Source organism: Castor canadensis, chromosome 13 (genome assembly GCF_047511655.1).
Source record: "Castor canadensis chromosome 13, mCasCan1.hap1v2, whole genome shotgun sequence".
Lineage (NCBI taxonomy): Eukaryota > Metazoa > Chordata > Mammalia > Rodentia > Castoridae > Castor > Castor canadensis.
In genome coordinates this window covers 38,581,283-38,607,047 of record NC_133398.1, presented here as the reverse complement: position 1 = coordinate 38,607,047, position 25,765 = coordinate 38,581,283, and the positions used below count along the sequence as shown (strand labels likewise).

Below are 25,765 nucleotides of genomic sequence, written 5' to 3'. Positions count from 1 at the left end.
TTTGCTCTGCTTTTGGCCATAGTAATGAAGCACCTTAGCTGCTTTGTCTCCAAATGTCTTGTCTTTCAATATTCCATCCTCTATCTCTCTGTGATATTCTAAGTGATTTTGATGCTTCTGCATCTTCCTAATTCCTGTGTCCTCTTTCCCCAGCAAGATCATCCATGGATTCATCAAATATATTAGCAACCCAATCCTAGAACTCCACTTGAGGAATCTATTTCCTGGGGTCTCTTGCAAATGTTGATTGCATATGTTACCTGTTTCTCATTGTGTTAGCAAAATTACATTAAAAAAAGACAGTTAAGACTGTATTTCTGACAGGGTTGGGTAGAGATCCAAATAATCTCTATGAAAGTCTTAAGAAATCTTTATTTTATGTGGCCAGGGGGCAAATATGGCTGAGGGTCAAACCCAAGACCTGATTGTATGAACTGTACAGTTGCAACATCAGAAAAATGTCCAAGCCTACCATATCCCTTATGTCAGAAGAAAGGTACTGATGGGAAAGAGCAGGATGTTGAGACTTAGGATGGAGGCTTTGTAGCAGGGATGAACAAAGTTTAGAATTTTGGACCTCCAAATCCTCCTCAACCTTCCTTGTTGGCAGAACACTATTTCTTTTTCCCTCGCAAACTATGAAGGATCCAGTCTTTTCTTCCATTAGAAAATGTTTTTAATAAGTCCCTGAAAAGAACATGCCTTTTATCCTCAGGACCCACTAGGACCACCCCTCATACCCTCCAGGCCCATCATAGTGAGAGTTTGATCTGAGCATTTTCTAGACAGGAAAGTGTAAGATGCTCCAAGTACAAGTTGTGCTCCCAGAGCAAGCACATAAATGCTGAGGGATTTGCAGGAACTTGCCAACTTGGGAGACTCATGGGTTCCAGTGAAGATAAATTAATGGAGATAGGTGCACTCATCCAGGATTTGGATAGTATTATATTAGCTGATTGCCTGAGAATGGTGTTAATATTCTGTTGGGTTGGTTACTAAAAGCCTGAATTCAACAGTGGCCTTTAATATATGTATGATTTACCTGGGAGTTGGGAGGGGGGAGTCTCACAAAATTGTAGATTCTATTCAGTAGGTCTGGGGTTAAGCATGCTTAACAAGCTTCTAAGTGATGCCGATGCTGCTGGTCGTTGAACTATACTTTCAGTACCAAAGTAAAGGAAGGACTACAAAGGTTAGAGAGATGGAAATGTTTGAGTGCACCTATTACGTACACCTGTGGGTGGCTCAGAATGACACTTCTTAGCGGTACTAGGTTTGTTTTTTGTTTTGGCAGTATTGGTGTTTGAACTCCCCCCTTTTTTTCATCACCAGTCCTTTTTAAATGTTAGATATTTTCGAGGTAAGGTATCTGAACTATTTGCCTGGGACTGGCTTCAAATCATGATCCTCCTGATCTCTGCCTCCCGAGTAACTAGGATTACAGGCATGAGCCACTGGCACTGGGCTGATACTTTCTTCTTTAAGGCAATAAGAATGCATGGTGCCGGGTACCAGATTGATCAATCTGCCATCAATCTGGCAGCAGTGGCTGCCTACAACAACCCTGTCCTTACTTTTGTAAGTGATCCTTTCGCTAAATTCTTTTCCATTAAGCTTTTTTGAATATATATTTGCTTCCTGCCAAGATCCTAAGTGGCACAATAGTACAGTGCAAAGCTGGCATAGAAGTCTCAATTCAATTTCAGTACCATCTGCCTTGAGTGCCTGTTGGGAAAGAACCTGAGAGTCAGAAGGAAGGAGCAAAACAATAAAATAATAATAAACAAGGCATTTGTGCCACATTCACTCCATAAATGTGTTAGTGAGGGCCTCCTATGTGCAGGTACTGTTCTTGGCACTGAGGAGCGACAGTAAACAAAGCAGATACATATTTCCACTATTGTAGAATTTTTATTCTAATGGAGGAGACAGACAACAAGCAAACAAGAAAAATTTACAGTATATTGGATGGCAATAAGTGTTATGAAGAAAAATAAGGCAAGATGGGTAGGGAGTGCAAGGGCAGGTGTCACTTTATTTATTTATTTTGTGGTACTGGGGTTTGAACTCAGGGCCTACACCTTGAGTCACTCCACCAGCCCTTTTTTTATGATGGGTTGTTTTTGAGATAGGGTCTCATGAACTATTTTCTGGGCTGGCTTTGAACCACAATCCTCCTGATCTCGGCCTCCTGAGTAGCTAGGATTATAGACGTGAGCCACCAGTACCCGGCTCAAGTGTTACTTTAAATAAGGCAGTCAGGGAACCGTTTACTGATAACTTGTGAGCAGAGAGTTGATCTGGAGGCTGGGAAGAGAGCTGGGGAAGATGTACTAGGTAGAGGAACAAGCAGATGCAAAGGTCTTGAAGCAAGAGTGTGTTTGAGGAGTAGCCAGGAGGCCAAAAGGGGAAAGTGGTAGGAGATAGTCAGGTAAAGGCAGCTAGACAGGGCAGGGCTTTTTCAGCCTTTATAGGTTTACATTTTACTGAATGAGATGAGGAGGCATTGGAGAGTTTGAACAGAGGTGTGACATGATCTGACTTATGTTTTAAAAGATTCCCTGTAGCTTTTGAATGTAGAAAAGACCAAAGTGGCTCAAAAATAGAAGCAGGGAGGCCTGACTGGAGGTTATCACAAAAACAGGGGGCTGATGATGGTGCTTAGAGTTGATGAGCTGTGGTCAAATTCCAAAACCAAGGTAGAGCCAGTGGGCTTTGCTGAGAGGTTCAGCATATATATGAAAAAAAGAAGAGGCAAGAATATTGCAAGATTTTTGGCTTGAACAACTCAGTGGATGGAATTATGTTTACCAAGATGTGGATGACTGCAGAGGAGTGGGTTTCTGGGGAGACCAGGAGCCTGGTTTTGACTTAAGTGGAAGCTGCATGTTGGATATATAAATGGAAATCTTAAGTAGCTAGTTGGCACAAGCCTGGAGTTTGGAAAGAAGATTCTAGCTGAAAATACAAATTTGGGAGCATATGGATGGTATTTAAAGTTCTAAGACAATGAGATCACCAAGACAGTGAGTGTAGGTAGAAGAAGTCCAAGTTCCAAGTTCTTAGGCTTGCCAACATTTACAGACGAGCAAAGTGACCTCCAGTCAGAGAAGGAAGGAGCAGTCGGGAGTGTTGTGAAGGTACTCATTATTATGGCAAAAAAAGGGACACGACTGTGGGGTGGAGTGGGGGCCTAGAGGTCAGGGCAGTAGGTTTGAAACAGTCTCTGGCTGCATACAGAGAGCCCTCAGCACTACTGCTTCCCTGAGTTCATCTTCTACCCAGCCAAGTCGCCTTTGTGGGGCTCCTGGTTCAGTGTGAATTCTGGAAGTCTTGTGGCAGCTCAGAGCAACTCAGCCCGGCTCAGCTCGGCCTACCCCCATGGCCCCTCCAAGCAGCATAGTCTTCATGCACCCTAGTCTGACCAAATCCCTGCCCTAGAAGTTGAAAGGTGAACCCCTTAGCCTTTACGGTAGGGTAGGGGTCTGGGAAGACAACCAAATTCGTGGTGAATGAAGGGTGCAGGGTGTAGGGGAAGGATATCGACTAGATGGTTAATATTTGTTGAATGGAAGAATGTGCCTATGCCTAGCAGTGCTGGTGGGGCTGTGAGCAACTGGGACGAGGCGGATAGGTGATCTGTGTCCCCTCCCAGGCCTGCAGGGGGCGCTGCGAGCCCGGGAAGTGAGGTTCTGGCAGGAGGCGCGGCTCTCGAGCACAGCGGGAGGTGGATGTGGCTCTGATCCCGTGGGGAGGGAGGGGCGCTTGCGTCCAAAGTGCTGGAGCCTCCAACATCTTCTTGTCTCCCTCCCAGCTCTGTTCTCCAGCCTCAGGGCTTCGAGTCCGCCCCAGGAAACCTGCGTCCCAGGGTCCCTGCGCACGCAGTACAGGTGTGCTCGGGCTGTGGGTGGCACCCGCACCTCCGGCGACCTGTGCCAGCGTGGGCACTCGTCCCCGGGCAGCCGCCACTCCGGCATAGGACACCCTTCTCCCTGCCAAATCTCTGGGTTCAGGCCCCCGAATCCCGTGGGTATTCAGTGGGACCGGTCTAGACCCTTGGGCGGGCGAAGGCCCACGTCTGTCTGCTAACAGGCATCACATCTCCACGGTCCCCACCCGAATACCACCAGTTCACCCCGAGTCCAAGGCACTTGCCTTCAGGGCTGAAGGAAGCTCATATCACCTCTGGCACTTCCTTAGTAGGATCAATAATCCGCGGACTGATTCCTAAACTACTTCCTTCCCGTGCCCACCCTAAGCAAAGTCTTCATTATTCCCTGGAGATTTCCTGAGAGCCCAATTGCCTGCTCGGGGCCGGATGGCGAGGGGTTTGAACCCGAAAGTGGAAAAGGAATTTGTCCTGTTCATAAATGGACACACACACAAAAAAGCTAGACCTCTGGCCTAGCACGAAACACATTTGAGGTCAAATAATAAAAACAAAACAAAAAGAAAACAAAATGGTCCCAGAAAGAAGAAGGAAATGAGAACAGAAAATTTAACCCACGAACACGCTGTTTGCCTTTGGCAAACATCCGGGCGCTGACGCCGCCCCCTGGTGGCGGAGCCCGGCAACGAGGCTGTCGCGGCTAGTGGCGTTCCTCCTCCGCGGGAACATTCAGAACAGAAGTAGGGTGTTCCCAAGTGATGTCAGGATATTCTCTTAATACTGAATTGAAATCTATTATTACCACAGGCCAAGAATAGAAAGCAAAAGTCTAAAAAATAACATGTCAACAGTATTGCTCTGGGACGTTTTAGTTTGTCACCAACTGAGAAATGGGTATCTTGAAAATGAAGTTTTCAGCTAACCATCTTTGTACAGGAATTATAGAGCAGATAGCACTAGAAGAATTACAAATACAGACTTCAGAAAAAGAGGCTTGGCAATTTCAGCATTTATAGAAATGGTAATTCTTTGGTCAAGACGATAGAAGTGTTAATGATTTCAACAGCGTCATTTTTAACAGTTGAATATGAGAGAGAGGGAGAGAGAGAGAGAGAGAGAGAGAGAGAGAGAGAGAGAGAGAGAGAGAGAGAGAGAGAGAGAGAGAGCCCACACAAGAGGCCAGCTAATGCTAGAGTTATGTTTCACAGGTAAGTGTTTAAAGCTTGGAAACAAATTATTTTGAGCTTTCATAGATAACAAGTGACAGTCCTGACCTTCCCTGGACTAAACAGCAAGGCAGAAGATGCCATGTGAGCCGTGGGTGCTGGGAACCTCATGCTACCCCTATTTTCATTTAAAAGATATCGAAACTAACCATTACTGGTGATTATGTCCCTGTAAGAAGTTGTATTAATGAGTAAAGAATGAAATTGTAGCCAGCCAAAGTGTGGTCCAGGTGTCACTGGGGGCAGGGTTAAGAAACTTATTTTTTCTTGGAATTAGCTTTCAGGTTCATATAACTGAGATCGTGTAGACCTTTCTATTAGCTTTAATTTTAATTTTAATTAATTAATTAATTAATTTTGGTCAGGATGATTTATTGTTGCGCATGATTAAGGACATTAAGGAGGGAACAGCACAGTGGGAGCCCTCACCAGTGCAGGGCTTGCCACTTTAGCTTTAATTTTTAAATTAGCTCAGTTTTAAAGCAAAATGTTTCAGTGTTAAGGAAAAGCAGGGATTCCAGGGATTACAATGTTTTCATGTTTAGGGGATGATGATTTTGTAAATTTTGGAAATAATTTATCTTCATGATTTTTAAAAAACATTTCTAATAGAAGTCATTAATTAGTTCCCTGTTGACCACTGGCATACTAATATTCAGTAAAATATGTATTTTTAGTGTATACAAGAACAAGACATTGGAAAGCCTTCAAATTTATGGTTTTGTTTTCTGTTTTTTTATACCCATCTTACTGAAATACTTACTTTTCTACCCAGCATGTTTTGGAGATTTACTCTTATCTCTTCTTTCATTTGGGTTCTTGTGTGTCCATGCCCTTATATGCACAAAAACATTTACTGTACTGTAGTTTCAGTGGGGGCTTAGGAAGGAGTGAAAATAAAGACGTGTAATCTGTAATTTTTACACTGACCTCCCACTTGCCTGTGAACTTAAGTGTTATTTTCCCATATGATTTTTATATCTTATTTATAAGTTCTTTTCTACCTTAAGGTTAGAACATACTCATCTATATTTTCTTCCGTTACACACACACACATACACACATACACACACATTTTTTTGCTATACAGAGGCTTGAACTCAGGGCTTTGTAGTTGTGAAACAGGTGCTTGAGCCATAACTCCAGCCCTTTTTGCTCTGATTATTTTAGAGATAGGGTCTTGTTTATTTTTGCTCAGATTGGCCTGGACAGTCATCCTCCTATTTTAAACTTCCCACTGCCACTGGGATGACAGGCATATGCCACCATGCCAGCCTTTTTTTTCCATTGAAATGGGGTCTCACAAACTTTTTTTCCCCATGGCTGGCCTGGAACCATGATCCTCCCAAGTAGCTGGCATCACACACATGAGCCACTGGTGCCAGACTTCTTTTACATATATTTTAAACATTGGGTCTTTAATATACCTCATATGATGAAGGAATTTAAAAGCTATGATAAAGTCAAGATGGAGATATTAAGCCAGACATGGTGTAGAGGCCTATAATTTCAGCAGTTGGGAGGCTGAGGCAGGAAGATTGAGAATTCGAGGCAAGACTAGGCTATATAATGAGACTTGTCTCAATAAACAAAAATGGAAATAATTTTGTAAAAGGGAAGAGCCTTTCAAATCTTTAAGAAAAACAGAAAGTAAGCATACTACACTAATTTGTTCTGTAGTGAACCATATTTACATAGCTATAATAATGTAAACTGATCATGATCTAAATGTTGTGGTCATGGTATTTGCATTTAGAGGATGGAGTAACAGAAGATGAGGGTTGATAAGAGAGCTAAATCTTCACTTTTTATAATAGGAAGGCAATTGCTAACACTTGACTTATCTAAATAAATCAAGAAATAGGTAGAAGTAAGATAAGTGTTGTGTCTGTAATCCCAGCACTCAGGGAGACTGAGGTTGAAGGACTGCAAATTCAAGGCTAGCCTGGGTTACATAGTGAAATCCTGTCTCAAAACAATAAGCAACAACAAAAAAGAAAAAAAGAAAAAAGAAATAGGTATAAGCAGATTTTTTGGACATATGGTACTATGTCCTATAAGAGATAGCTTAAGAGTGAAAAGTTGTAGAGATTGGTGGTGTTCAGAAGATTTTGGTACTTTTGGATATTTTTTAAAAAGTATTTGTTATGTGATATCTTAAAATTATGTGTTTTATGGGAAGAAGATAAAGCAGAATAACATTGTTAAAGATGAAGACAGACAAGGAGAGTGGCCATTCATCTGATGACATAAATAATAGTTGGCATGCCTACTCAAAACAGGGCTGGAGGCAAATACCCAGGCATGCAAATGTGGCAGAATAATTTGGTGAGCTATGAAGTTTTGTTTGTTTTGCCTGTTTTTCCTCTCACTTTAGAGCAGGCAAGAGTTTTGACAGAGCAGAGAGTAGAGGCATCCTGATGTCAAGGGCCTTTCTGCCTTTTGTGAAAGTCTAAAGTAAACCTGGGAAGAGGTTAGACCCCACAGGGGCTGTGGAGGGGATTGGTGTGAGGCCTGGCCAGCATGGACACTGGGCTGTAATCCCTGGCTGTGATGGAACAAGTGACAGGACTCTGAGTATATGGCTTTGAGGGTGTGGCAGGGAGGCTAGGTCTGAGCCTAGAGACTCTCATATCTGAATTTCCATATTTCAAATTTGGCAAGATCTGAAGACACATTACCTGCTGGGACTACAGGGATCACAGTATCCATTGGTGGTGTCCAATGATAGGATGGTGTTGTGGAGGAGGGTAGGTAGGAGGCCTTCCTTGGGTATTGGTGTCTCTATGACCTTAGGTAGCCTTTGGCAGACAGGATTCCATAAGAGCACCTGATGTTGAAGTTTTCACCAGCATTCTAGTGCAGGAGCTTGGAGTAGGAATTAGTTTCATCTAAAGGACCTTTTAAAATGCAGTATTTCTTGTCTCTCCAAGTTTGCATGCTAAGATCACACCTGATACAGGGGTCAGTAGGGAGAGGCCCTGTCTTCACCCACCCTAAGAGGCGTGAGGCGTGGATACTGTAATGATTTTTTGGTAAGAGGTAAATGCCATGGCATACTCAGGTTCTGTGGAAAGATAAGGTGGGGGCATGGCAACTTATTTCCTAGGTCCCTGCCTTCCTTATCCTTCTTCCTGGATCTGTCCCCTCTCTTTCCCACATCACCTCATCTAGTCAATGGTCTTTCTCCCTGCCTGGGGAATAGGAGGTCTATGAGAAGGTAGAGATAGAGGAGAACCAGCTAGAATCTTCTTGAATTGGAGAATAATTTGTCTGAATCTTGGGCTTCTAAAACCTGCCCCGGAGATTTGCTCCTTGGCTTCAAGAGTTTAAACGAGCTTGAGTAAACTGGGTCCAAGCCTCCAAGCCTGGAAAGAAAGGAAAGGGCTCCAAGAGGTAAGGAAGCTGAAGGGATAGAGGAGGGAGATGATGGGAGCCTCGATCAGCACCTCACATGCCTCTCCAAAGGGAGAAAGGAGGAAAAACAGGAAAGGGGAGGAGGCTTTCCTAACTGGAAGGAAGCTGAGGTCATTGAGGAGCCCAGACAGGAATAGGAAGAGATCCCAACAGCCTCGTTAAACAAAGGGAAAGGCTAGGGCACCAAGCTTTATTGAAAAGGGCAGAAGGGGATTCGCTTGTATCTTTGAGAGAGGATGAGGGCTCTGAGAGAGTTCTGGGATTGGGAATGTGCCTAGGGTAAGTTCCGGTAGTGAGGTAGAATAGATCAGAGAAATTGAGGCATGGGAAACAGCAGCCAGAAATAGCTCTATTAAAAACATAGATATTGCTTTCTTTGATTTAAGCCTTATATTCCTCAACAAGCTGCAACATTTAGGAAAAAAAAAAAAGGGACACACAGTATCTTTCTCCCTCTGACCTTGTCCACTTGCCCAAAAATAACTAGTATGCTGTGAGAACTGACAAGGTTATCTTAAAGAAAGACATTTATCCTGGGAAAAACACCCGAAAAAATGACTCCTCTTGGCACAAAAAGTGGCTACAAAGTAAAATACTTATTGCAAGGATGGACAGCTGTCTTGAAGGCAGCATCTGACAGGACCCAGCCTTTGTTTAAGGGATTTTCAAACATCTATGTCATCATGACCCAAATGTAATGAGTGGGCTAACCTTTGCAACTTTGGGCCCAATTGATAAGACAGTGAAACAGCAAAAGCAACTAATTGCACCAGGTGTCAGAACAAAGGGAAGCACTTTTCTTAAGGTAAATTCAAGCCAACCCCTGACCCACTTTTTCACCATAAATACCTTGGTGTTAAAAAACATTAATTGCACTTGTTATAAGATGTGCCCGCCCCCATATCTGGGCTGTGATTATTTTTCCACCTTTCTTTTGCTTTGATTTACTAATAAACTTTCTTGGTCTCTACCTTGATGTGTCCTTAAATTCTTTTCTGTGACATCACAAACGTGGTACCCAAGGGCCAGGTGGAGGCCTCCTCCCTTTTGGAGACCTCCTCCCAGGAGCACTGCTAGTTCTAATAACAGTAGAACTTGGGTTTTCCTGCACTACTAGGGTCCCAGGCTACAGTATCACTCTTGGGGACCTTTATACTTAGAGGTCCCAAGGAAAGGGGGGCGGTCCCTGGTAGATCTCGGGGAAAGATCTCAGGACACTTCTGGAGTAAGAGAGTGCTGAATAGAATTAGGGAAGGAATCTCTTAAGGGTTCCAGAGACCTGCAGAGCCATGGTGTGTGTGTGTGTGTGTGTGTGTGTGTGTGTGTGTGTGTGTATGTGTGTGTGTGTGTGTGTGTATAAGCACTGGTGCTCTGGTGGCAGAGATTCCTCAGAGACCAGGTACCACCCTGCCTATCAGCCTCTCTGCAACTGCCCAGGGGTTGAGCACCTGGCAAACAGTGAAACTGTTGGGAAAGGTAGGAACATAGAATTCACGGTCCTGGGTTCTTACCCGGGACCCCGGAGTATGTGACCCCACCCAGTAGTGACATTGACTTCTCTGTGAATACCAACACACAAGAACAGGTATTTGAATAGAGGCTGGAATAACTTTTTATTCACTTAGGTATAAATCACATTTACAAGGGAAAGGTAGAGTGCAATGGGGAGCAGGGACAGGTCTTGGATCCTGGGTGACCTCCCAAAGGGGACAGTCCTGCTGTCTCCTCCCTCACTCCCTGGGAGACTTTCTTTCTTCTGCCTCTCTGGACCTGGTCCAGCATGGGCAACTCAGCCATACAAGGTCAAGATGGAAATGCAGATAGAATGGTTGAAGCAGGAAATGGGGTGTAATGAGGCCAGCAGGGGGCTGTGTGTGACTGCTCTGGGGCTCCTGAGTCCTTCCTCTCTTCTAGCCCCCTTCTTGCCCCTTGCATTGGGGCTCCAAGTCCTGGTGAGGTTGGTAGGGGCTTCCTGGGCTCCAGGTTGGTCACTGGACTATGGTCCTTTTGGGGTTTGTGTCTGCTTAGTCCTGGGAGGACAGAAGAGGTATGTGTGGGGCTGATCGAAGCTCCCACATTCTCCTCCCATGTCCCTTCATCTTTCTTACCTCTTACAGCCTTTTCCTTTCTTTCCAGATTTGGAGGCTCCCCTGTTCTTCCTACAACCCTGATCTGGTTTTGGTGGGGCTGGTGATTTGGCCAGACGCTGCATCAGCTTCTGCACCCAGTCCTCCTTAGGGTCTGCACACAGCTCTGGCTGAGACCGCTTCCGGGGCGAGAACCTGGGGATTGGAGGTTAGTAAGTCTTCTTAGTTTTGCCTGCCATGCCTTCCCCACTCATCCCAACTCCCCTTGCGCCTATATCCACCTCCCTTTTGTCCACTCACAGGATCGCTGGGATGGGGCAGCCTAAGCTTGGTTCTTGCTTCCGGTAGCTGCGGACAATGTTGTAGGGAATCTTCTTTTGGCTGTACTTGAGGCAGCAGTCCTGAGCACCTCCATCACTGCCTGTAGAGTGGGGTTCACAGGGAGCCAGGGGTTGCTTATGAGCTCTTGCTCAGGTCTCTCCAACCCCTTTCTCCTAGCTAAAGCTCCTCCCTCCTTGGTACCTTGGATTTGAGGGATGCAGAAGGCCAGGACCAGGATAAGGGGGCTCAGAACCAGCATCTGAGCCATGGCCGTGGCTGAGGATGAGGATGAGTCCAGAGTTGTGAGCGAGATGGACAGCTGCAAGTTGGGGTCTGTGTGTGGGCTGGGACTGGCCCTCTGCCTATTTATGCATTCAGAGACTTTCAGTTCCCTTACTCCCCCTCCCTTTCCTTCCTGAAATCTGGTCCTATGCTTGTGCCCAACCCTCTAATGCCCAAACTAAAAACACACAACCAATCAATTCCCCAGCTGCCTGACTCTACCTCCTCAACAGCAGTTGAATCCATGAGGCCTTTCCTTCTATTTCCAGCCCCATCTGGGCGCAAGCCTTGCTGCTTCTCCCCTGGAACACTGTGCTTCCTTACTGTGCTCCAGGCTCTACACTGTCCCTCTCTTTCCAGCAACCCATTATTGAATTGTAAGTGTTCTTTATATATCTTCAATAATACACACTTATCAGATATATGATTTGCAAATGTTTCCTCCCACTTTATTATTTTTTAAAAATTATTCTGTTAATAGTGTCCTTTGATGAGCAAAATAAAAAAGTTTTTTAAACTTTGCCTTCAGATTTTTATTGATATTTCTTTTTGGTGGTGTCATTTGCATGTGTGAGCCCATCTTTCTAACCCTTCTTAGTTTAACAAGGTTTGGTTGTTTTTTGGTGAGACTGGAGTTTGAACTCAGGGTTTTACACTTGCAAAGAGGCACTGTACTGCTTGAACGACACCTCCAATCCATTTGCTCTGATTATTTTTGGAGATGGGGGGGTGGGTCTTATGAACTATTTGCCTGGGCTTGTCTTGAACTGAGATCCTCCTGATCTCAGCTTCCCAAGTAGCTAGGATTATAGGCATGAGCCACCAATGCCAGGCCCAGGTTTAAATGGAAATTCTATTCCAGAGGTAGTTTGTTGACAGCAAGAAGGCTTCTGAGAAGTGTTTGGCCTCTATTGACCTTAATCAGACCAATATAAATTTGGACATCTCAAGGTATAGCTGTTGCTCATTTACACCTGACCCATGTACCTTCTGCCATTTCTGTGCCATGTACCATGGCATGATTTGTGAGTCCCTTTTCCAAGTTTTCTTCAAAACTGGGCATCTGAGTCTTGGCTTCAGAGGGTTCAGTCTATATCATTTGGTTCCCTGTATCTGGGCCTGTCATGAGGCAGAACATCATGGCAGTGGGAGCATGTGGCACAGCAGAGCTGTTCACATGCAGCCAGGAAGCAGAGCAGAGCCAGAATTTTACAATTTTTGTGAAGTTCAATTTACCTTTTCCTTTTTTCCTCCTGATGCCTGTGCTTTTGATGCCATATTTAAAAAATCATTGTCAAATCCAAGCATATGAAGGTTCTCCTATGTTTTATTTCAAGGGTTGTATAGTTTTTTAACTCTTACATTTAGGTATGATTTTGTGTGTGTGTGTGTGACTGGAGTTTGAACTCAGAACATTGCAGTTGCAAAGCAGGAGCTCTACCCCTTGAGTCACATCTCCAGTCTATTTTGTTCAGACTATTTTGGAGATGGGGGTCTCATGAACTATTTGCCCAGGTTGGCAAATTGAGATCCTCCTGGTCTCAGCCTGTCAAGTAGCTAGGATTACACTGAGCCACCAGTGCTTGGCTTAGGTCTGATTTTTTAGTTAAGTCTTGTATATAAAGTAAGGCCCAACTTCTTTTGCATGTGGATATCCCATTTTCCAGCACCACTTGTTGAAAAGATTGCAAACTTGTTCAAAATAACTGACAATATGTGTGAAGATTCATTCCTGTGTTTTCTCTTTCTATTTCTGGGAATTGAACCCAGAGCCTCATGCATATGTTCTACAACTTGAGCTACAACTCCAGCCCTTTATTTATATTTTGTTTTTGAGACAGGATCTTACCATCTTTCCCCTAGGCTTGCCTCAGACTTTCAGTCTTCCCTGCTTCTGCCTCCCAAGTAGTTGGAATTACAGGTGTGCCTTACCAGGCCTGGTTTCTTTATTCTGTTGCATTGGTCTGTGTGTCTACCCCTATGCCAGTGCCACACTGTTTCGATCATTGTAGTGTTGCAGTAAGTTTTGAAACCAAGAGATGTGAATCTCCATCTTTGTTCTTTTTAAAGATTGTTTGGCTGTTTGGGTTTCCTTGAAGTTCTATGTGAATTTTAGGATGCATTTTTCTGTTTCTGAAAAAAAATGCTATGGGATTTTAATAGAGATTGCATTGAGATCTGTGGATCACTTTAGATAGTATTGTCATCTGAGTAATATTGTCTTCCAATTCATGAACAAAGGATTCCATTTATTTAGGTCTTCTTTAAGAAGCACTGTTTTGTAGTTTTCAGTGTACAAATCTTAACCTTCTTAGTTAAATTTATTCCTAAGTGTCCTTTTTGGTGCTATTTTAAGTGGAATTATTTTCTTAATTTCCTTTTAGAATCATTCATTGCTAGTGCAAGGTATCCAACTGATTTTTGGGTATTGGTTTGTATCCTGAAACTTTGATGAATTCCTTTAGTTTAACAAGTTTGTGTGTGTGTGTGTGTGTGTGTGTGGTTTCTTTATGGTTTTCTACATATAAGATCATTTTTCATACATGAATAGAGACAAATTTACTTCTTTCTAGTTTGGATGCCATTTATTTCTTTTTCTTGCCTTAATTGCTCTAGCTAGAACTTCTAGCACCATGTTGAATAGAAGATGCCATCTTCTATCTTGTCTTGTTCCTTATATTAGGAGGAAATCTTTCAGTCTTCCCCACTAATTATGGTGTTACCTGTGGGCTTTTCATATATAGCCTTTATCATGTTGAGAAAATTCCCTTCTATTTCTAGTTTGAGGGTTCTTTTTTTAATCATGAAAGGCTACTGAATTTTTTTGTTGTTGTTTTGGTGGTACTGGGGTTTGAATTCAGGGCCTACACCTTGAGCCACTCAACCAGCCCTTTTTTGTGATGGATTTTTTCAAGATAGGTTCTTGCAAACTGTTTGCCCTCCGCTGGCTTCAAATCCCAAGCCTCCTGATCTCTGCCTTCTAAGTAGCTAGGATTACAGATGTGAGCCTCTGGTGCTCAGCCAGGCTATTGGATTTTTTTCAAATGCTTTTTCTGTATCAAGTGAGATGACTATGTATTTTTCCTTCATTCTTTGATGAGGTATATTAAAAGTTGATTTTTTTTAGTATTTTGTACCACCATTGCATTGTGGGAATAAGTCCCATTTGGTCATGGTATATTATTATTTTAATATGCTACTGAATTTGGTTTTCTAATATTTTGTTGAGGATTTTTACATTTATATTTGTGAGGGATATTGGTGTCTTTCTTTTCTTGTAGTATTTTTATCTAGCTTTGGTGTCAAGAGTGAGTTAGGGAGTGTTACTTCCTCTTCAGTTTTTTGGGAGAGTTTAAGAAAGGGTGATGTTATCTCTTCTTTAAATATTTGATAGAATTCACCAGTGAAGCCATCAGTACTGAGCTTTTCTTTCTCAGGATTTTTAAAGATTACTGATTCAATTTCCTTACTTATTATAGATCTATTCAGATTTTCTATTTCTTTAGTCAGTTTTGGTAGTTTGTGTGTGTTGGGAATTTTCCATTTCATCTAGGCTATACAAATTGTTGGAATATAGTTAATCATAGCATTCTCTTACAATCCTTTGTTGTGGTTGGTGGTGGTGATACTAGGGTTTGAACTCAGGACCTTGTGCTTATGAGGCAGGCCCTCTACCACTTGAGGCACAGCCCCAGCAAACCTTTTTATTTATGTCAAATTGATAGTGATGTCCTCACTTTCATTCCTAATTTTAATAATTTGAATCATTTTTTCCCTCAATTTAGCTAAATAAAGTTTTGACAATTTGGTTGTATTTTCAAAGAATCAACTTCTGATTTTGTTAATTTTTCTTTATTGTTTTATCTCTGTTTTAATCTGTACTGTTTCCATCTTTCCATTATCTTTGGGATTAGTTTGCTCTATTGCCTCTGGTTCTTTAAAGTGTTTTCATGCAGTATTTCAACCATAAATTTCCCTATTGTCATTCCATTGTGATTGGGAAAGAGTCTCTCCCTTCCTGTCTCCCTCTCTCTTTCCCTCCCCTCTCCTCCTTTCTTTCTTCTTCTCCTCCCTACCTCTCATTGCTGGGATGCTGGGAATGGAACTAAGGGCCTTGCATATACTAGGTAAGCACTCTACCACTACATTGCACTCCCAACTCTGTTTTTCTGAGACAGGGTTTTGCTATGTAGCCCAGGCTAGCCTCCTGCCTTCACCGCCTGAATGTTGTGATTACAGGCATGCTCCACTGCACTAAGCTGTTCCAGTTTTTTCATACACTGTTTTCCAGATTGCCTTTGCCCAAAGTTTTACTGTTTTCCAGATTTCCCTTAGTTCTTTGCCCAAAGTTTCCTTCAGCTACTGAACATATTTAAAACAGTTATTTATTTTTTTAGTGGTCCTGGGGTTTAAACTCACTCTTGCTAGGTAGGTGCACTCTACCACTTGAGCCACGCCCCCAGTTCCCTTTTGTTTTAGTTATTTTTTAGATAGGGTCTCACATTTTGCCCACAATTGGCCTTGAACTTTGATCTTTCTACCTATGCCTCCTGCATAGTGGGGCTTATAGGCATATATCACCAACCTGGGCTTGTTGACCACGATAAGGGTCTCACTAACTTTTTGCCCAGGCTGGCTTTGAACCATGATTCTCCCGATCTCTGACTCCACACTTTTGTGCCACCATGCTCATCCCTGAAACAGTTAAAGTCTTCATTTAGTATGCCCAATATCTGGGCTAGTCTGGAATAGTTTGTCATATTCTTTTTTACCTATAAATGGTCTATACTTTCCTATTTCCTTTTAGGCTTTGTACTTTTTTGTTGAGAACTGGTCATTCTGAATATTATAATATGGAATCTTTGGAAACTCAATTCTTATGCTTGTTAGAAGTTGCTGATGTTTACTTGTTGAGGACTGTGTCATTCATCTGTGACTTTTCCAAAGTAATTTTGCAAAGTGTGAATTCTTTGTTGTATAGGGTCATTGAAATTTCTCTTTTGTATATTTGTGGTCAGCTAGTGACCTGAGAAATATTTTTTCCACCCCACCTCCTAAATAAAATGTTCTGTTTTTTTAATCTGTTGATATATTTTTGTTGGGGAAGCAGCTGAAGCCCAAGAAGGTTAAAACCAAAGCAAGCCTGTCCCTTAGAGAAATACCATACCAACTAAAATCCACAACCCCAAATTTTGGGGGGACAAGGTTCTCATTGCCCACCCTGCCACAGTGTCAGCTGGTAACTAGTTCATGCGTTATGCTCTCTTATGAAAGACCTGCTGCTCCTTTCATCAAGCACTCTCTCACCCCCGAAGTGCCCAATCAAGTTACAGAGTTCTGAGATAGCTGACTTCAATCACTTTTTTCACCTCAGGAGTTGTTTTGATGGATGGACCAACCCTCCACCAAAGAATGATGGCTTCTTACTCTGCCATTTTGTATGATATCATTCCCATAGTTTAGTTTTTACATTTAAAATCTTTTATCCACTTGGAACTTATCCTGGTGTATGGTGTGTGGAGAATTATTGGGTTATAATTTAGAATCTTTGTTTAAAATTGGACTGAGACCATCTAGTTGTGATTACCAGGACGGAACTGGAAAGTCTACCTGGTTCCAGGCTGCTAAACCCAGCAGCAGGCCAATAGTTTTCTGAAAGGATGGCTTATGAGGGGACAAGGAAGCCATAGGGAGTTGGAGAGGAGAATGTGGATTGGGACAGATGTAGCTGGATGGGGATGGTAAAGGACACAGGTGTGACAGAAATATTGGGCCTGTGAGACAGGGATTGCTTTTGGGAGGGGGGTGATGCAGAGACATGGGAGATAGAGACACTGTTGGAATGGGAATGAAGAGATGGTATTTTATCCCTAGGTTCACAGAAGAGAGGGGTTGGAATCTGAGGGGCCTGGAGAAGGAGAGATAATTGGGCCTTGAGTCTGAGGTTTTCCAATAGGCTGTGACCTTAAGCGGGGCATGGAATGCCCCTGCTGGTAAGAGGCAGACGTTCTTGGAACATGACTGGCAAAAACAAGGAGATAAGATTTCTTGGCTTTTACCTGGTCTGAAGTTAGATCCTGGCACTAGAAAATGTTAAATTTTAACTCCACCATCTCCCTACCTGCATCTGTGGAAGTGACTAAGAACACAGTCAACAGTCTATCTCTTAAGTTTTATCAAAAGCGGGACAGCATGGGCCTGGAGGTGGGGGAGGGTGCATAGATAATAGAGTCACATTGTATTAGGTTGTTTCCAAATGTGGTCCTGCTTCAGAATCACCTGGGGAGCTTGTTAAAAATACAAATTAGGCTGCGTTTGGTGGTGTACACCTATAATCCTAGCTACTTAAGAGGCAGAGAGCAAGAGGATTGCAGTTCGGCCTGGGCAAATAGTTCGAGAGACCCTATCTTGAAAAAAATCCATCACTAAAAAGGGCTGGCGGAGTGGCTCAAGGTGTAGGCCCTGAGTTCAAACCCTAGTACCACACAGGAAAAAAAAATACAAATTAGGTTGTGTACACCTGCAATCTCAGCTATGTGGGAGATACAAGTAGGAGGATTATGGTCTGAGGCCAGCCTGGGCAAACACATGAGATCCTATCCAAAAAATAAACTAAAGCAAACATGGTTGGGGTGTGACTCAAGTGGTAGAGTGCACACCTAGCAAACACTGTCCTAGTCAGCTCTATCCTGAGCTCAAACTCTAGAACCGCATCTCCTCCCAGTACAGAATTAGTGAATACCCCAGACCTTCTTAAATAAAATCTCAGAATAGAGCCAAAGACTCTGTATTTTTAACAAGTTGTCCAGGTAATTCCAAGTATTTGGTTGGTGGGGCTGAAAGAGCCACCTGGGTCAGTTCTCCACTTCTCACACTCCAGATGGGCATAAAGTTGGTGGGAGGGGATAAAGGTGATATGGGGAAAAGGAAGGTAGAGTGAGGAGGGAGGGAGACTTTTTGGCCTGATACAGTGTATGGAAAAAGGGGATAATGGAAAGTAAGAAGGGGGCTGTGCTGCTCCCTCTCCTAAAGTCCCAGGACCCACCTTTCTTCCAAGATACTCCCCTTTTCCTTATGTATGACATTGTGGGAGAGAGGGGCTTTGCTTGAGAAGGTGTCCACAGCCCCCTCAGGTCCCATCATTGCCCACCTTACATAGATTTAGGAAGGTTTTTCTAGCATAGACTCAAGTACCTTCCTTGGAACATGAGCCTCAAAGAGAGGTTCCACCCTGGAGATTTTGGGGCCTCCTTGTTTGCTCCTGGGGCTAAGAAGCTAAATTATGGACCTGGATGGAAAGGAGGGAAACAATTGAGGTTTGCTAGAGCCAGAAACCTGGCTGGACAAAGCTAGAGCAGAGGAATTTGACCTTGAGAGCAAAAGAGATGACAAATCTCTGCCCCTCCCTTGTCTGTAGATGGACTTGAGGACATGAGAAGGAGGCACTGAGGCAGCCTGGAAGGGAATGAACCCAGGTGTAAATACAGTGCCCAGGACTGAAATGATGAGCAGAGATGCTATCCTTCCCTTAGGCCTCTGATGCTGTCCAACTAGCCATTCCTCTGACCTCACCTTGCCTGGGCTCATCCCAGCCCACAGTCTCACTTGAACCCTAGCCTGGATGGATGCAGGAGTCTAGTTTGAATCCCAGAACAAAGGCTTTGGGTCCTCAGGCCAGGCTGCATGTAGACAGTGGGAAGGAACACAAAGTCTCCAATGGTGGCACATCTGAGATGTGAGTATCCACCCAGGAGTCCTAGTTTTAGGGTGAAGGTTTTGGCTCCTGAGTGAACATGGGTACTGTTTGACTTCTGGGGAGGCCAAGGAACAGGGGATGATGAAGGATGGGACAGGTACATGTGGCTGGTGTCAGCTCTATCCTGATGATAAATGCAGAACTAACAACCCATCACCAGACTGAGACCCTGGAATAGGGAGAAAAACTGTGTATTGATGCTCCCTCAGCTCAGTATCAGCAGGTCCACTACCTGTTTGGGACAGGCACCTGAGCCAGTTCTGGGGTAATACTCTAGGTGTGGGTGTTGCAAGAATCTGGAAATCCCCACTTTGGAAGGGCCGCATTCCCCAAGTTGCAGACTTGCGTGCTCCTGCTGCTGGGGGTTCCAGGACCGCAGATGCTCCCAGCTTGGCAGACAAGAGCCAGGAGGGGTATGGCGGGAATTTGAGCTCAGGGGCTGGGTTAGTCCTGGAACAGGATTTGGTGGGGGGGCATGTTCTATGGGCCTCTATATCCAACAAGGGTCAAAGGGCCTGGGTGCTTTGGTGCTCGTGGGTTCCCAGCAGAATGTTGAACCATCCAGGAACAAGATGCCCTGTGGACAGAGCAGCTGTTCCTGAAGAAACCACTGAGTCTCTGAGAGTGCAAGTGACACAAACCTTCATACATATGTGAACTGCATGTGCCCAGTGTAGAAACATACCCAGTGTATGCCTGCCAGGGCTAGGGCTAGAGTTAGGCTTATTCTTGGAGCAGCATTGATGAGGTTACAGATTGGAGTTGGGCAATGGTAAATGCAGAGATGCAATCCCAGTGACGTTAATGTAGGGTTTGGCTGGGCACTGAGGGCTCACACCTGTAATCCTAGCTACTCAGGAGGCAGTGATCAGAAGAATCACTGTTCGAAGCCAGCCTGAGCAAATAGTTCGCAAGACCCTATCTTGAAAAAATCCATCACCAAACAGGGCTGGTGGAGTGGCTCATGGTGTAGGCCCTGAACTCAAATGCTAGTACTTAAAAAAAAAAAAATCTGAAATAAACTGGGGCTGGAATTCAGTTTGGAATTGGGTTAGTAGGGTACTGCTTACGTTTAGGATTGAGATGAACACTGGCCCAGGAGTTAAATTTTATGTTACAGATTAGTTTTAAAATTCTAAGACAGTCTGGAGAGGGATCTAGGCTTCTGCATGTTGTAGGCTGTTGGTCTGGTACAGGTGAGGACCTGCTATACTCCAGCAGAACAAGTGTCCCCACAGTTATCAGACCGGAGCAGGTAGGCATTCAGATCCTGGGGATAGGGAGCATCAGAGTTTTCTAGGACAAACGTATTTGGCCATGTAAACAAATTTTGTCACCACCCACCAACATTACCTTTCTGAGATACGCTTGTTCCAAGGGTTCCACTTAGAGTTTACTCTGGGAATGGGATTAGAGTCACGTTGTAGGAGTGGCATTGCAGTTAACATTAAAATGTGAGGATTGGAGGTGTAGCTCAAGCAGTAGAGTGCCTGCTTTGCAGGTGCAAAGCCCTGGGTTCAAACCCCAGTCCCACCAAATACAACAACAACAACAAAACCTCAAGTAACTCCACATTATGCAGAAGTTTGCTGGGTGCCAGTAATCACACCTGTAATTCTAGCAACTTGGAAGGCAGATATCAGGAGGATTGTGGTTTGAGGTCAGCCAGGGCAAAAAAAGCAAGACTCTATCTCAAAAATACCCAAGGGCTGGCAGAGTGGTTCAAGTGGTAGAGTGCCTGCTTAGCAAGTATGAGGCCCTGAGTTCAAACCCCAGTACCACAAAAAAATTTTTCTTAAGGTAGAGCTACACAGGGGTCATGTTTTGTGTTGGGGGGAACTCCTTCCTGGGAATGGTTCTTGATGGTTCTCTGAGGGTAACCTAGACTAGGTGTATCTGTCTGGTTTGTCCTTCTCTTGTGTCTGCCTTGTCAAAATCTGGGAGTCAGGCCCTGCAGGCATGAAGCTCTCAGTAAACTGAGGACCCTCATGGTGTTTGGTGTGTAGGTGAAGATGGGATAATGAATAGGGAAGTGGACTCATTTCCTGACTTGACAGTTCTTTAACAGCACAGAGCCAAGTTGTTGAGGTCAGGCTGATATATGTGAATACAAGTCTGTCCTATTAAAGGACACACAATAGGACAGAAGTTACAAACCAGAATTGAGAGGAAGACAGAGAGGCCTCATCAGCAGTGGCCTAGAGGCTTACTGAAGGAAATGGAGGAGAAAGGTTTGAAGGATGAATTTGACATTTGTATCTGTGGGTCTGTGCAGACTTGCCTTTGTGTCTGCATCAATGTTGGTGCCTGTGTGCGCTCCAGCAAGTCTGATGCAGGGTGTTCACGAATCTACGTAGTTGTGTTTCCTAGACACATTTGTGCATGCTCTAAATCAGTATCTGTGTGGTGTGTGATTCTGCTCCAGCCTTTCACTTTGCCCTCCCCCTTTCCCCGGCACACCCCAGCTGCCAGCACTATTTACCGCAAAGAATGGCTTCCCTTCCCGATGTCTGGAGTCCCATGGGTCAGGCTGCCTGCCCAGGGTCCTGGCCGTTTGGCCTGTGGAGCGGGCCTGACCTTGGAAGTGATACACTCTGGAAATCCCCCAGTGTGCACCTTTGGCTGGGAGCCGAGAGAAGAAGTGGTGGAGGAGAGGGACAAGGCAGGAATGGGGGCAGTTGGCAACCCACACCCCTCCTTCTGGAAATGCGATCTGTCTCTGGCCCCTTCCCAGGCCCCCTTTCTCTCCCCATGCTCTCATCCAACCAAGGCTCAGGGTCGTGGCCTCACTATCTCTGGGCATGGGAATGGGTGGTCCTTTGCAAGCTCAGTCAGACCTGGTGGGGCTGTTTCTTAGTGTCCCCGCACCTTACAGGTCTGCATTACACTTGCTTCTCATATCCCCACAAAAGTCAAGGCTGTATTTCCTCTCTTTCTCACTTATTGTTCTTTGTTTTTTCTTTTTTGAGACAGCGTCTTGCTATGTAGCCCAGGCGTGCTTCAAGCTTAATATCCTCCTTCCTCAGCCTCCTGCTTGCTGGGATTACAGATGTGCACCACCATATCCAACCCCTTCTTCCTTCTTGAGGTGGACACAGAAACCATTCTTTTTTTTTTCTTTTTTGTGGTACTAGGGTTTGAACTCAAGGCCTCATGCTTGCTAGGCAAGCTCTTTACCACTTGAGCCACTCTGCCAGCCCAGGAACCATTCTTAACTTTCCTTCTATGCTTGTCTGGTCTAGGCTATGGGCTCTAGAGTGCTGGTGGAGCATTAGGCCTTGGTGGGCTGGTAAAGGAGCAGAGGCCCCACCACCTCCCATGGTGCAGGGAGCAGCATCTCCATGTGGTTTACTCCTGTGCTCATCTGTGTTCTTTGCCCTCACTGCCTGGGCTTCAGGGAGCAGGTACAAAACTGAAGTGGCCATGGTTTCTGACCTCTATGACCCAGCATTTAACAGAAGTGATGTTGTGGAGAGGCTGTTCTTCACTGTCTGTTCATGTTCAGTTGCCAGATATTGCTTGCAGACAATTCTGAAGTGCTCCTTTAGAGGGTCAAAGGGTCAGGACCATTCACCATGACACAATGAGTTAGAGGTGAACCCCAGCATTCCCTAGCAAGCTTGATATATTCCCGGCATCTACCCTAAATCTGGAGTTGCAAATTCTTGAAAGTGTGCCCTCATGAAGTTTTGCTTCTTTAGATTTTCTTCTCTTGAGCTTAGGGAAAGGTGAAGGGTGGGATTGTCTATGATTATGGGATGGGATAAGAAGACTTCATTCTCCATCAGCATCCTGTATCAACATCCTTGATCCTGTCTTTCCCTTGTTCTTGATTCTACCAAGAACTCAGAATCCTAAGTCTCAGTTCCAGCTCATCTGTCTGTCCCCAGCTCTTTGTCAGGGTGCTTTGGTCAGCAGCATGAGCCCAGGTTGGCCTGTGACAGGTAGGAGCCTGTGGGGGGCATGGGAAGGGCTTGTTCCACCCTAAAGCAGGATGTGTGCACGCTAACCCTGCTTCCCACCTGAGGCCACTGTGACTTTTCCTAGTCAGTTCCCTTCATTCTGAAGCTCCCTCTAGTCTCCCAGCTCTATGATTCTCTTCCCCACTCCCACTAGGCAGAAAGGATGTGCCTGTCACAAGACCTCCTTTGATCTTTGGGATGCTTCAGGAAAACACCTGGAGAATGTTGGCTCAGCAGGCCTGGGTTTTGTGTGTTTCTGCCCTGGGGACCAATTAGGGGCTGGGCCTCCCATTCTTCATACACAGAATCACCATTCACAGGATCAACACGTCCATACTACTTGCTGTCTGGGCTTCCTACATTTTTGTAAAAGGGGACACATAATGCTAAAAAGTAGATCCTATCAGAGGAAGGAAGTCCTGCCACTACTTCCTCATAGTTTGATGGGATGGTGACTGATCCTAGTTTTCCTTTGAACAAAGGGCACCTCTTGTCCCTCATACCACATCATAAGGAAACCCAGCAATTTCTACTCTTACTCCAGCCCTTGGCTCCTCCGTGGTAGGTTGGAATCAAACAGCAGAGGTGCCACCTTCTGAAGAATATTAGGGTGGTCAGTTGGGTCCACCTACCTACTCTGGGCACCCTCTTTGTCTTCCTGTTTCCAGGTCTCTCCTCCTGCACTCAATCCCCCAGTCCCTTGCTTAGCATTTGGATGCCACTCCTGTCTTGTTACTATGTTTCCAGCCCCATGTTCTTCTTCAGGCTTCATACATTTAGAACTTTCCCTGGGATCTTTCCTGCTGCTCCAATGTTCCAAGAACCCATGCTTTAGTATACATGATCAGCAACTTCAACTACCTTTTCATGCCCATCTCTGCTCATACTGCCACCAACCCCTTAGGTCCTAACAGAAATTTTCCATTATAACTTCCAGAATCCCTCTCTACCTCCCATTTTTTTCACTTTGGCTCTTCATCCCTGTGGGGGGAATCATGGGCCTTCCCTAGATTTTCATTCACCTCTCTGGATTTTAGCCCACAATCTAATTTGAGAGAAAGAGTTCTTCTTACCCACAAAGCACTCTTATTAACACTATTGTCTTCACTTACCAGTGCAAAGCCAACACTGGCATGCTCACTGAGGACTTGCTCCCATTCCTTCACTCCTACACCACAATGTTGTTTCAGCAGTTCTTCCCTTTTTGTCCTTCATTTATCCCTCTCAACTGCATCTTTTCCATAAGTTTTCAACATCTATATGTCCATACATTTTGAAAACACCCTCTTAGTGGCATTGTCTCATATTTCTGTACGTTTTTGTGTAGTGCTGGGGATTAAATCCTAGGCCTTGTGCATGTTTGACCAAAACTCCTTGAAAGAGGTGATTACACTTGCTATCACTAATTGCTCTTCTCCTCTCCTATTCTCTTTCTCTCTCTCTTTTTGTTTTTGTTTTTTTGAGACAGGCTCTTGCTCTGTAGCCCAGGCTGGCTCAAGATTTGGGATCCTCCTGGCTCAGCCTCCTGAGTGGTGGGACTATAGGTGTGTGCACCACGCCCAGCTCTCCATTCTCAGCCTCCCTCCTCTCTTGAGGACATAATATCTTTGTGACTAAATCTGATTGTTCTCATCTTACTCCGGCTAGTTGAAAAGTTTTCATGTGATTGATCACTTTGAAATTTTTTTCTCTTTTGGCTTCCAGTATACCACACTCTTCTGGTTTTTCCATTATTTCATTGACTGCTGATTCCTCCTATATTTTCTAATTTTTTTTTGTTTTGGTGCTAGTGATTGAACCTAGGACCTCTTACATTCTAGGCAACTGTTCTACCACTGTACTACCCCTTACCCCTTCAATTTCTTTTTTCTTTTTTTTTTTGTGGTACTGGCACTTGAACTCATGGCCTATACCTTGAGCGACTCCACCAGCCCTGTTTTCGTGAAGGGTTTTTCCAGATAGGGTCTTGTGAACTATTTGCCTATTTGCTAGGACTGGCTTCGAACCAGGATCCTCCTGATCTCTGCCTCCCGAGTAGCTAGGATTACAGGCGTGAGCCACCAGTACCTGGCTCAATTTCTCAAAATAGAAGCCTATCAGAGCCCAATCCTAGATCTTTCATTTTCTTCATTTACACTCAATCCCTTTGTGATTTTATCTGGTATCATGGTTTTATATACACCTTTCTATCTCTATATCTATCTATCTCTGTATCTACCTACCTATCTTCCATTATATGTAGCTAGAACTCTCTCAAAGGCCATCATGTTTCTGTGTTGAGGATAGACTGTTGAGAGTATGGTCTCAGAATAAAACAGAGATTAGCTATGATGTTCTCACAGTAATGATAACAGTAGGAGGAGGTAAAAGTGGTCATAGTCTTGATGCATATGGGTGCATATTTGAAGGTAGAGACAACAGGATTGGCTGAGGGATTGGATGTGGACTATTGGTATAAAAAAATCAAGGATGCATCAGTCTGAACAACTGTGAAGATGGAGTTGCCATTAAATGATGTGAGAAATACTATGATTGAAGGTTTGGTATGGGTGAATGGGTGTTGGGGGCAGGGATTCAGAGTTCAGTTTTATATAGTTTGTAACTTTTTTTTTTTTTTTTTTTTGGTACTGGGGCTGGAACTCAGGGCCTCACACTTGCTAGGCAGGCACGCTACCACTTGAGCCCCTCTGCCAGCTTTTTCATTTTTATTTATTCATTTATTGATATGTGCATACATTGAGCCATTTCTCTCCCCTGCCCCACGCCCCCTCCCCTACTCCCACCCCACACACTTCCAGGCAGAACCTGTTCTGCTCTCTTTTCCA

The 25,765-nt window shown here is 44.3% G+C and overlaps 1 protein-coding gene across 1 annotated transcript; it reads right to left on the bottom strand.

The window, feature by feature from the left end:
- Window positions 1–10,120: 10,120 nt before the first annotated feature.
- Ccl21 (C-C motif chemokine ligand 21) lies at window positions 10,121–11,299 on the bottom strand. Its single transcript, XM_020176785.2, has 4 exons — window positions 11,142–11,299; window positions 10,920–11,040; window positions 10,641–10,814; window positions 10,121–10,562 (listed from the first exon to the last, which is right to left on the bottom strand). The coding sequence occupies exons 1-4, from the start codon at window positions 11,206–11,208 to the stop codon at window positions 10,529–10,531; spliced, it is 396 nt and encodes a 131-aa protein (XP_020032374.1). The 5' UTR covers window positions 11,209–11,299; the 3' UTR covers window positions 10,121–10,528.
- Window positions 11,300–25,765: the final 14,466 nt, after the last annotated feature.